General features: G+C 37.2%; 1 protein-coding gene across 1 annotated transcript; it reads right to left on the bottom strand.

Annotated features, from left to right (window-relative positions):
• Window positions 1-5,671: 5,671 nt before the first annotated feature.
• Window positions 5,672-11,447, bottom strand: LOC100373170 (surfeit locus protein 4-like). The gene is made up of 4 exons (XM_002735329.4): window positions 11,304-11,447; window positions 8,811-8,959; window positions 8,052-8,210; window positions 5,672-6,213 (listed from the first exon to the last, which is right to left on the bottom strand). Exons 1-4 carry the CDS (start codon window positions 11,352-11,354, stop codon window positions 5,760-5,762), a joined length of 813 nt encoding a protein of 270 aa, XP_002735375.1. The 5' UTR covers window positions 11,355-11,447; the 3' UTR covers window positions 5,672-5,759.
• Window positions 11,448-12,536: the final 1,089 nt, after the last annotated feature.

Below are 12,536 nucleotides of genomic sequence, written 5' to 3'. Positions count from 1 at the left end.
TGTGTTGGTTATTAGGAAGGCCTCTGAGCCAGTGTTGGTGAGAATGATGGCCTCTGAGCCAGTGTTGATGAGAAGGAAGGTCTCCGAGCCAGTGCTGGTGAGAATAAAGTCCTCTGAGCCAGTGTTGGTGATAAAAGCCTCTGCGCCAGTGTTGATGAGAATGAAGTCCTCTGAGCCAGTGTTGGTGATAAGAAAGGCATCTGAGCCAGTGTTGGTGGTAAGGAAAGTCTGTGAGCTTGTGTTGGTTATTAGGAAGGCCTCTGAGCCAGTGTTGGTGAGAATGATGGCCTCTGAGCCAGTGTTGAGAAGGAAAGCCTCTGAGCCAGTGTTGATGAGAAGGAAGGTCTCCGAGCCAGTGTTGGTGAGAATGAAGTCTTCTGAGCTAGTGTTGGTGATAAGGAAGGCCTTTGAGCCAGTGTTGCTGACAAGGAAAGCCCCTGAGCCAGTGTTTGTGATAAGAAAAGCCTTGGAGCATGTGTTGGTTAAAATGAAGGCATCTAAGCCAGTGTTTGTGATAAGGAAAGCCTCTGAGCCAGTGTTGGTGATAAGGAAGGCCTCTGAGCCAGTGTTGGTGATAAGGAAGGCCTCTGAGCCAGTGTTGGTGATAAGAAAGGCATCTGAGCCAGTGTTGGTGGTAAGGAAAGTCTGTGAGCTTGTGTTGGTTATTAGGAAGGCCTCTGAGCCAGTGTTGGTGAGAATGATGGCCTCTGAGCCAGTGTTGAGAAGGAAAGCCTCTGAGCCAGTGTTGATGAGAAGGAAGGTCTCCGAGCCAGTGTTGGTGAGAATGAAGTCTTCTGAGCTAGTGTTGGTGATAAGGAAGGCCTTTGAGCCAGTTGCTGACAAGGAAAGCCCCTGAGCCAGTGTTTGTGATAAGAAAAGCCTTGGAGCATGTGTTGGTTAAAATGAAGGCATCTAAGCCAGTGTTTGTGATAAGGAAAGCCTCTGAGCCAGTGTTGGTGATAAGGAAGGCCTCTGAGCCAGTGTTGGTGATAAGGAAGGCCTCTGAGCCAGTGTTGGTGATAAGAAAGGCATCTGAGCCAGTGTTGGTGGTAAGGAAAGTCTGTGAGCTTGTGTTGGTTATTAGGAAGGCCTCTGAGCCAGTGTTGGTGAGAATGATGGCCTCTGAGCCAGTGTTGAGAAGGAAAGCCTCTGAGCCAGTGTTGATGAGAAGGCCTTTGAGCCAGTGTTGCTGACAAGGAAAGCCCCTGAGCCAGTGTTTGTGATAAGAAAAGCCTTGGAGCATGTGTTGGTGATAAGGAAAGCCTCTGAGCCAGTGTTGGTGATAAGGAAGGCCTCTGAGCCAGTGTTGGTGATAAGGAAGGCCTCTGAGCCAGTGTTAGTGATAAAGGAAGCCTCTGAGCCAGTGTTTGTGAGAATGAAGGCCTCTGAGCCAGTGTTTGTGATAAGGAAAGCCTCAAAGCCAGTGTTGGAGATAAGGAAAGCCTCTGAACCAGTGTTAGTGATAAAGGAAGCCTCTGAGCCAGTGTTGGTGGTAAGGAAAGTCTCAGAGCCAGTGTTGGTGATGAGGAAAGCCTCTAAGCCAGTGTTGGTGATAAGGAAAGCCTCTGAGCCAGTGTTGGTCATAAGAAAGGCCTCTGAGCCAGTGTTAGTGATAAAGGAAGCCTCTGAGCCAGTGTTCGTGAGAATGAAGGCCTCTGAGCCAGTGTTTGTGATAAGGAAAGCCTCAGAGCCAGTGTTGGTGATGAGGAAAGCCTCTAAGCCAGTGTTGGTGATAAGGAAAGCCTCTGAGCCAGTGTTGGTCATAAGAAAGGCCTCTGAGCCAGTGTTAGTGATAAAGGAAGCCTCTGAGCCAGTGTTCGTGAGAATGAAGGCCTCTGAGCCAGTGTTTGTGATAAGGAAAGCCTCAGAGCCAGTGATAGTGATAAAGGAAGACTCTGAGCCAGTGTTCGTGAGAATGAAGTCCTCTGAGCCAGTGTTTGTGATAAGGAAAGCCTCAGAGCCAGTGTTTACATTACTATTCCTATACATGTGCTGCTATATCAAGCAAAACTAATTTTGTTTCTTAAAAATTTATTTCAGTCTTTTTGTTTGGAATTGTACATCAAAAAAAGAACTAACTATCTATGAAACCGCATACAATGTCTAAAACGTTTATAATTGAATTAATTAATTATATCCAAATTAACATCCCAGAATATAAATATAGCTTAGAGACATGTAAATCATGCCAATAAATTTTACACAAAAACACTGAACACAAGTTTGATGCATAATGCCTTGTCATTATAGAGTACTACATGTACCAGTACATTACATAACTAAAGCATTGTCAAAGGACAAAAAACAAATTTCCTCCCAGTTCAACTTAGATCAAATAATGTCACTTTTCAACTGTATTTATTTTCGACAGACACTTTCAATTTTCTGGCTAGTGTGATTTCAAGTGATCCATTTATGCTAATAATTGTTTACCTTTGAGTGCCTTAATTTATCTCGGCAAAATGTTGGTGCCTGTTTTTATGTATTATTCTATATTTTTTGATATATTTGGACCAAACACGCATAGGAAACTATGGGCAACAAGTCTTTATCAAAATTTTGGAACAATTATAAAAAAAATTATGTGTGTTTAAAATTTGTGAATTGTGACAAAAGTCGGTTTTGAACAGATCATGTACACCAGTTTAGATACTCCTTTATTTAGACAACCAAAAATTCTATATATAATTAACTAGTAAATAGTAAATAAAATATGGAAATATTTCATTCTATGACAATACTTATTATTAAATTGGAATAAAATATATTATAAAGCGATCACATTTAACCCCATACTGAAATTCATGAAATTCTGGAAACTATAGATTATATCAACATACTGACAGCTACATTGCACTATTGCGATTACTGTAGAATACTTTATTTTAGCTGGAATTAATTTTCGCTGAAAAGACATTCTGGGTGTTTTGTATGGAATTTATTTTCACTGATTTCTGAATGTAAAATATAGAAAGATTTGCTGGATTTTATTTTCACTGAATCGTTCCTTCAGCGAAAATTAATTCTAAGCGAAAATAAAGTATCTTACAGTATGTTAATTAGATGGTCTGAATTATGAATAGTGTGATTTGAATAGTATTGCAGTCAGTTGATTGGAAGTCAAATCATGAAATATTTTATGCAATTTGTGCACACTTGTACATCAAATATCCCTTGACCACAATAAATTTAAAGATTTAGTGTGAGGTGCCTGCAAGCTCGCTCAGATGACATTTTCCCGCCTAAATACATTTTTTCGGTATTCAGCGTACTTTTTGCAGCTTTTTTTTTTTGTAAGGATGCAGGTCTATTTTGTGCAAAATTGGTAACTGGAACGATGTGACGACTGATTTCCCAGAATTCAGCACAAATATCTATGAAGTTGACGACTTGTGTCAGATGCAAGCCAGCACAGGAGGTAAATTTGGCTTGTACATGTCCTAGTTTGTCAACACTACTAAATGTGCAAGGTTCCAAACCAAACCCTTATTCTGTCGGCCCCCTGCTAGTACTTTCATTGACTTGATCAGACAAGAGTCAACACAGACACCGATAATGTGGACAGACATCCTCACTTTCTATATATAATTTTATTGCCAATTACACTATGGGGTAAAAATCAACATTTTATAATAATTCCATGAAGCACATAACCAAGAATCTTTGTCCAGGAACATAGACAATAAGTACTCCATAAAAATAAACCAGCCTGGCCAAGTTTGCAGAGTATATATATTTAAATAATAAAAACAATTTTAATAACATTCACTTAGCACCAATATGAACAGATAAGAGAGCAGCCATGCATGTGATGAAGTGAGCAGTCATTTCTCATTATAAAAGTATAGCATTGCAACAACTGTAAACTTGTATTTGCTCCAATACATGTTACAAGTGTTCACAATTTTTATGAAATGTTGCGAAATGTTGAATATTTAAGTTTATTTTCTCGGCTTATAACCATTTGTCTTACGAAATTGAAACAACTTTCATGCAACTTGGCGCACAGGTTCCTGCATTTGCATCACTCAGTTATAAGGCCGATAAATAGACATGTAATGCAACTACGCAATGTGATGTAGATGTGCATAAAAGCCATATCAATTGAAAGAGCTCTATACCCAGGCTAAACTTGTTATTTGTTATCTGGGTAGAATAATCACATTTGCGTCAAACTGTGATGAACAGCCATCACGTTTGCCATGATACAGTGCCATCAAAATAATTCAACTTTTAAAGAAATTTTGCCATCACAATTCTACTGAATGACGCTAAACAGCAGTTTGTTTTTGTACATCTCAAAAGAATCTAGTAAATAAACTTTATTTTCATTTCAGTGCCTGCATATTAATTTCAGTTAAAATTTGTGCAAGTATGATTACAGGTCAACAACAAAAATTAAATACATGGTAATGAATGTCTGCATGTAATTGTAAAAAGACACATGCAAACAAGAAAATACATTAGACATTCAATTTCATAACTTGTCAATGACAAGAGATAAAATATTTCTTAGAGCATAGTATAGAGCAATGTTTAGATTAGAGAATGTCAGTAGCAGTCACTGAGTTTACTGAGATGTTAGTAAAGCATGCGACTTTCCCAGCCTATAATTCATTTGTATTTTGACTGACAAATATCAGATGTAATGTTGAGGAATTTATTTTTAAGCAATCCAATGGGAATCATTTTTCCACATGGTTCACTTAATTTTTTACAAAGCCACCAATTTTTTTCCTCCCAATCTCCCTACAATACCGATTGCCCAGTAGTACCAAATATCTTCCTGCGAGTCAACAAAACCTAATTGGCTGATTGACAAAACATGGGGAAAATAAAGTCAAAATATTTTATGTTACTGTCGCTGAAAAAAGCAAAGTAAATTGTCATTTTTACTTCTGCCAATGAAAACCCTGTTAAAATAAAGTATTGTACAGTATGTAATTGTGTACATTTTGCATCAAGTTTCTGTGGATGCATTATAGTGCATATAATTTAACAAGAAGTTACTGCATAGCTGACACACTGAACCAGATATGAAATGAATTAAACCAAAAACGGGTGGAAGAAAAAAAGCGACAAATATTCAGAAAATCAGGAGATCCAATGAAAAACAATGAACTGCAGCATACCAGTAGATGCATATCAAAAATACTCGAGAGAAAATCAAAGATGTACAAAGACTCAAGAACTGATGTATAAATTACATGCTACATATTTGACATTAAACTATGCATTTCAGGGAGATTATGCAATGTACATGTATTCTGTTCATTGTCACATATGGACTGCTGTTGGTCATGCCTCTAGAAACCCTAATAACTGTCGTTTTAGATTGCCAAGGGAAATCGTAATACAACATGTTTAAGTGAGCTAATTGGATAAGTAAAACATACACATACATGTATCACATATCATATAAAGCACATAATATTTCAATCACTGAACAATTTTAATATTGATCTCAACAGATACAGGAAACGCGACAAATTAGTGAATTTGGTTCAAAGCCTGAATTTTCATCATGTATGCTTGCATTCTCATAGTGAGAATATGCTACGATTTAAATATGCTACGATACAGGGAATCTATATTAGCAAAAATAACATGCTATTTAAAAAAAAGACATGTTTTACAGCAAATCCCAACCGCCACTCCACAAATGAGAGTCTTTATTTTTTTTTGAAAATGAGATGGCCATTTCATTAGCTGGCCTTTGCTGGAAAGCGAAAATCTAAACATATTGTCAAAATATAATTTTACCATTTTTTCTTGTGTTCATCTAAACTAACCCCACCTGGGCCGAGGGCGACTACAAGTAACAAGCCCCCTATGACAGACAGCGTTTGAAAAAAGTCGTATTTTAGAAAATCTCTCATTGGCCTATACTGTGGGATATTCCACCAAGCATTAAAATACATATTAAGACAAGTTAACCAGAGTACCAGAACTAAAGCTGAAAGTTTTGTCTTGAAACCCACAGCAACGCAGAGAATCAGGGCTGAGCCAATGATGTTTTGTAGCATCTGCCATGGAGAAAACTCGAAACGCAACAATGTCATGAACATCAAAACTAGTAAGATACGTCCACTGAGTTGCAGGTAGTTCTTTGGGCTGTTATCTCCCAGCGTGGGCACGCCAGCAAATAAACTTTTGCCTTCAACACGACTCTCTGCCAAAAGAAGTATGATACCACCGGCAAGAGCTAGATTCCTAAAACAAATAAATACAAGATTATTATTAACTGTCCAACTACATGTTGTAGTGAATAACACTAGTTGACAGTGTTTCGATAATGTTCAATATTGCAGTCCATGTGCATATGGGATAACAGCTGATAGATCCATAATATTATGCTTTTTCCAAAGAACACAAACAGTCTCGAAATAAATCAAAACTAAATAAACCACACGTAACTTGTGTGTACTGGATTTGTCTTCCACTGAAATTAACATCAATTTGCTTCATGAATATTTTTTAAACATTTTTGTGCCAGGCGACATTGAATGTCACATGTTACCGTTAAAATCCTATTATAAACCGCATACCTAATAGTAACTGCACCCCCGATTTCGGCTTCAGTGTTAAAGAGTTCTCAAAAAAAATTGAAAACATGAAAAGTACCTAATACTAGCCGCACCCCCAATTCAACAAGACCGTGACAGACTTTGTTTCAATCAGCTGGTACATTGTTTCTAATCCTATTTATTTGTTTCGACAACGTGCCTAAAAATATTCACACCTCTTTATTGTTCAGTAGTGTTAGGATGTCAAACACGAAGTGAAACTGCTTTTGTCTTGTGACAACTTTTGTCAATACTCCTTATGAATACGTCAGTGTGTCGCAAGTTTTTGACAATGAGCTGTTCTCACCGAAAAACTGTTAAATTCTTTTTCAATGCTCAGTTTATCTTTCGAAAACAACTAATTTCTTGATTTAAAAATAAAGTCATGTCGTTTTCCCATGGAAATCAAAGCCAAAAGATCGCACTACATTATTGGTAAATCGCTTCTGGGTTTCGTTCACCGTGAAGTCGGTGACCTGTTATTAACATATTTAAATGAACTAAGGTAATTTGAACACGTGGGCACCATCCAGCATTTTGATTGGTTAATGAGCGACTTGACCTACCCGGTCAAGTAATGTCTCGCGTGCATTCAAACTACATAGCGGAAGTCGTGTCGCATCAATCGTTTACATGTGACCGAAATAATTTGCTTACGGTGAAAGTAAGTTGAATTTTACTTGCATTTGATAACAATTCAACGAGTTTATTTTTCGTGCGTTACTATAATCACTACTGAGTAATAATCAACAATTTCAACAATTCGAAAACAAGTAAGTTATTCACTTGTGAGCCGGAGCATGGCCGGATTGCGTTACCGTACCCACGGTACCGTACATTTTTAGTGCCATACCATGATCATTTTCTACTAAAGCAATGCATTAATGTTTGTTTTTATTTGAAATTCCTGTCAGAATATACTTTCCGTTACGAAGAAAATTACAAAAATAAATCTAAATTGGAGTTAGCTTATATTCAAAAGATTGTACGGTGTATTGTTTGGTTTGTGCAAGTGACGTGGGAAAAAAATTACTACGCCAATTTAGTGATTGCAATATAAACTGCACCCCGAACTTAAGCTGTTGATCCCAATTTTTTATTTGATACATTGTAATATAAACCGCGGTTTATAATAGGATTTTAACGGTACTCCTCACATTTTTTAAATAAATGTTCAAATTGCAAGTGCAAGAGCTGACATACGCTGCATTGCCACAGAAGTCGTATTCATGTTTGGGACTACATGACAGGGCTATGCGGCCAGCTCTATCAAATAGCAATTTAATGCAATATCCTTGCATCAACCAGGTTCACCAAAGTCGCATCTGTTAGTGAATGAATCCGCCAGTGGATTTAGCCTTCTCATCAAGTCCACACTCACCCAGGGTAAGGGACCGAACCTTTTTTGTGGTAGAGTTTGAACTTTGATGTATATAAATATATAATGATCTTCATAATTTGGTTAATAGTAGAAACTGAGATTACCTCATTAAAAATTTGAAGTCCCATAAAATACTATAAGCAACAGTCTGCAGTGTGATAATGCCCATTAGAATACCGCATGCTACTGGAACTTGTTTTCTACTTAAAACCATGACACAGCCACCAATCTGTCCAATCAGGTTTATTAACACGAATAGTGAACTGAAACGGTAAAAAAGAATTTTATATCAATATACTTAACAGGATTCGTGCTGACCATTACCATAATGCTACACAAACTATTCACAAAAATGGTTTCAATTGAAAAAGGAAGTCAGTGCTGTAATAATATACCGTCAGTGACTTCAACATTAGTATATTTGAAGTAAAAATGTTGTAGCTACTTCATTATTCAAGTGGTACAATGTAATAGTGCTGCCTCATTGCATCTCTCTAAATACAAAATATCATCACTTAAGTAATATTTTTTTTATTAAAATTAATCTTGCAATTGTTAACAAGATGCTCCTGCTTGTGTCCATCATGATATACAGCACATTGCAAAGTGTTCATAATACATGTTCTTGCATCAATATGGACCGACTGTTCCGTGTGAAGAATTTGTCTAGCAAGCAGCTAGAAACAGGAAGTGAGCGCCCTCCAGTGGTCACTTTCTTGTTTAGTCATAAAAAGATACAGGGTCAAGCTCTGTGTAGATGACAGTAGGAACAGTTGTTTAGTCATAAAAAGATACAGGGTCAAGCTCTGTGTAGATGACAGTAGGAACAGATGACTTTCTAATAAAATCAAATAGATACATACCTTAGAATGTAACCACATCCCCATGTTGTGTCAATATAATCCCTCTGTTCATTCCACTGAAGCCACATACGAATACCGTCTTCTAAGAAAGTACTAATTAGGCAGAGACGAGCAATATGCGGTAAAACATGTTTACTTTTTCGCAACACCTGAAAAGGGGAAAAGAAAACCGCTTTAACGCTTCCTAAACAACTAACATTTTTTTCAACATGAAAAACATACACAGTAAAATGTTTAATTGTTATCACTATCAATTTTCATGAAGAAACAAAGACACCAAATTACTGTACATCACTGTAAAAATTACGCACAAAAAACAGTGAGCATGATACATCCGTATGCCGTCTTGGTAGTATTATCAAGCAGGTGTGTATGTGTGTATTAACAGAATTAAAATTCCATTCACACTACATTTATACTCCATATGCTAACAATATGGTGACAATCTGATAACACATAATATATGGCTATAATAATGTTTATCACATTTGTAAAGAAGCATTAACAACTGTTACTAAAGCGGTATCATCACTATGTATACAACTTGTGTCCAGTACATTTCAAAACTTACACATACAGGTAGAGTAATTATATAGTACTTGTGTTTCACGTTTTTGAATGCGGAGGTAATCTCCCATTTCTGTTTATGTAAATTAAACATATCTAAGTAGCCTCTGAGTGGTAAGATAAAAACAATATCACAAAATCACAGTAGTACTAGTAAACATAATCTTTTTTTTGAAGAGCACAAATTTAACAGGATACAAATTATTTTTGTGTGTGCGAATTAATAGAATAATTTTTTCTTTATTTTTTTGCCATGATATCATTTAACAACTTTACAATTTTACACGGACAACAACAATGTTGTTCTAAACTGAAATTTTCATCAAACACTCTTAGCATCCATAAAGTGGAAGCAATGAACTTTCAACAACAACAAAAGAGTTGAGAGCAATGAAATGATTTCCATGCTATAAAAAACTGAATTACAAAAATATAAATTTAAATCTCTTGAACACTACAAACTGATAGGATACATAAAAAAATTTTTTTTTTTTTAAACAAATTGGTTGTGCGAATTAATAGAGACTATGTTGTTATGGTACATGAATGTTAGGATTTATAAAGTACTTTGTACTGCACATGCCAAGCATCTTATCTTACACCTCAAACAATTGTCATTCATAGACCAGTCTATAGAGGGACTGTTACCTGGAATTGTTCTGTCCACACAACATACCAACATTTTTTAATTTAGCAATTCTCTAAGACAAGCCTACGTCACAAACTGGTCAAAATCCCCCAAACATTGCCAGCAACCAATCACAGACTAGCTTAAACAATAGCTTTCCCTGACGATAATACTTAGCAACGTTATTTCCCCCACGCTAACTTGAAAAATCTTTTGTTTTTGTCTCGTTTCCGTTTCCGTCTTAGAGAATTGTGTTTATGTAAAAAAGTAGGTAGTGGACAAGAACCTGATGATAGCCACTTTAGGAATGTTTATTAGATTTATGTAGTTTAATTAAGTACAGTACCCCTTAGTTTTAGTTTTACAGGGAGTCAGTTGTATGCAACTCTCGTATCTTACGGTGGTATGCGCTGTCACGAGAAGCTGACTTTTGCAATTTGCAAATGTTTGAAGGCGCATCTGTGTGGATCAAATGAACACAGTTCTAACCAATAACATCAATAGCACCCAGAAATAAGTGAGATTATCACCACATTCAAAAAAAGCATGTACTGTATGGGGCTTAGTTGATTGCTGGGTTTGAATATACCGGTAGTGAACAAAAACTAGTCTGAAATAAATAGAAATTGGTTCTTTCAGACTCACTAATTTGAAATTAAATTAATCTATAATCAATATCAATGGGTGTCTAATGAACTAATCAATAATTATTAGTTAATTAAAGGAGATAAATACTAGTATAGAGACGAGAAAACTTAGCTTCGAACAGCTGTTTCAAATGTTTGACCTAGATTCACTAGCATTGCTACCCAAATGACCAGAGAACCTCGTACGGCTTATATGCGGTTGTTGGTGTTAAAACAGTAGCGGTATTATACAGTTGCATATAGTGCCCCTCCCTCCCTCCCTCCCTTCCTTCCTTCTCCACCACGTACGTTTAACCCTAACAGCCACGTACAAGTCGTCGAGCTCCTGGCGCAATTGACATTCTTATTTCCAATCTCCCCCTTGACCAACCAGCTAGCAATTGCCAGATTACAGACATGACATTTTAAAAGAAATTTTGCTCAAATTTAAAAGCCATTGCGTGGTACACAAACATAGATGTGATTACAGTGGACGTAGTGAATCAATGAATGAATGAGACTATTCACCATAATCGGAAGTGTGCTGTCACATCGTGAATGGCACGATTCTAAACCTGTGTGCAGTAGCCCGGCTTCCGGATACACACGTTGCTAAAATCGTATCGCATACATTACAGTACGAGAAGATACATGTTATACAGACCAACGTACCTGGTCGGCAACATCCTCTGCTTTGCTCAAAAACTCATTTTGGGACGACATGTTTCTAACAAGCCTCCGAAAACACCTCGAGATGAGGTAAGGTGTGCTCCGCTACTTTTATTTCAAGATGGCGGAGCAGAGAGAGAGGATACTCCCGGCAATCTTTGCGGTTAGGGGTGCCACGTACGTATTATTCGCTTAAACGCGCAGCTACTCTATTTAATCATGGGGGGGGGGGGGGGACTTGTTCATTGTGAGTGGATTTGAGACCATCTGAGTGGAAGAAGCTAGATATTATAACTAGCGCTATTTCTGGCCAAAACTGGATAAACAGGCTTAGTCACTGTTAGTTGACATAAAACTAGATTTTCCCCGATTTTGTCTGCTTGTAAATTAAATGTCACACTAGAAAATATTTGTCTGAGACAACAAGGAGTTTTGTTTTGAAGCCCTGCATTTTGTATACTAGTATGCAATCTGGAACGACTAGTTTTGAGTCCTGGGTCAGCACAAATACAACCTCAAATCCACTTGAAAATATGTCGCAAATCGGAGTATTACGATTCCACAATTACAACATAATCTATGGCTCCACTTCCCATTCACCAGGGCTTAGCGATGTAAGCGAGTACGTCTATGCTCGTGGTCTCAACTCTTCGTGAAATGGTTTAGCCCACAGCTGAATACTAGTACTTTGGGACAAACCGGACGAAGTATCGATTGTTCAATCCCATGGAACCCCATGCTTCCATACAGAGGCCTGCTTACATCATCGTCATTCCTCTGTGATTTACCTGTTTTTATTCACGTCACGCGTTAGGTGAGGGTAGGGCAAGGGTTATTTTCGTTCAACGTAATTACAATATTTTGTTGTTCGTACAACGTAAATTGAAAAAAAAAAATTCCGTAATTCTGTAATCACAGGCTAGACGTACAACGTAATCAATCAAATATTTTTTTCGTACACTGTAAAAATGTGTCATTTTTCTCGGTACGTACAAGAATTTACATCCAAATAAAAAAAATCGTAAAGAATAATCCAGGTAAATTACATTTTAGAAACTGTAAAACGACGAGATGATACAATTCACTGCAAAATCGAATGTCAAGACATAAAAGGCCCTCTAACCAAATGAAGAGCATTACGATGGTAATATGCGCATGCGTTTCTACGCACGGCTCAGTAATGGCGGAGAATTTGAGTCGGAGAGCTCTTTGGACCATTCAATGTTTCATTTTTTA

This window comes from Saccoglossus kowalevskii, chromosome 17 (assembly GCF_978046115.1).
Source record: "Saccoglossus kowalevskii chromosome 17, keSacKowa6.1, whole genome shotgun sequence".
Classification (NCBI taxonomy): domain Eukaryota; kingdom Metazoa; phylum Hemichordata; class Enteropneusta; family Harrimaniidae; genus Saccoglossus; species Saccoglossus kowalevskii.
The sequence above is the reverse complement of the archived record's forward strand: the minus strand, read 5'-3'. Positions and strand labels throughout refer to the sequence as shown.

Bases quoted from the DNA above. Each gene is read 5' to 3' on its own strand.
- LOC100373170 (XM_002735329.4), bottom strand. From the start codon at position 11,354: ATGTCGTCCCAAAATGAGTTTTTGAGCAAAGCAGAGGATGTTGCCGAC. The intron at 8,960-11,303 runs GTACGTTGGTCT...TCCCCTTTTCAG, and splicing joins CAGAGGATGTTGCCGACCAG to GTGTTGCGAAAAAGTAAACA. The intron at 8,211-8,810 runs GTATGTATCTAT...TTACCGTTTCAG, and splicing joins GGATGTGGTTACATTCTAAG to TTCACTATTCGTGTTAATAA.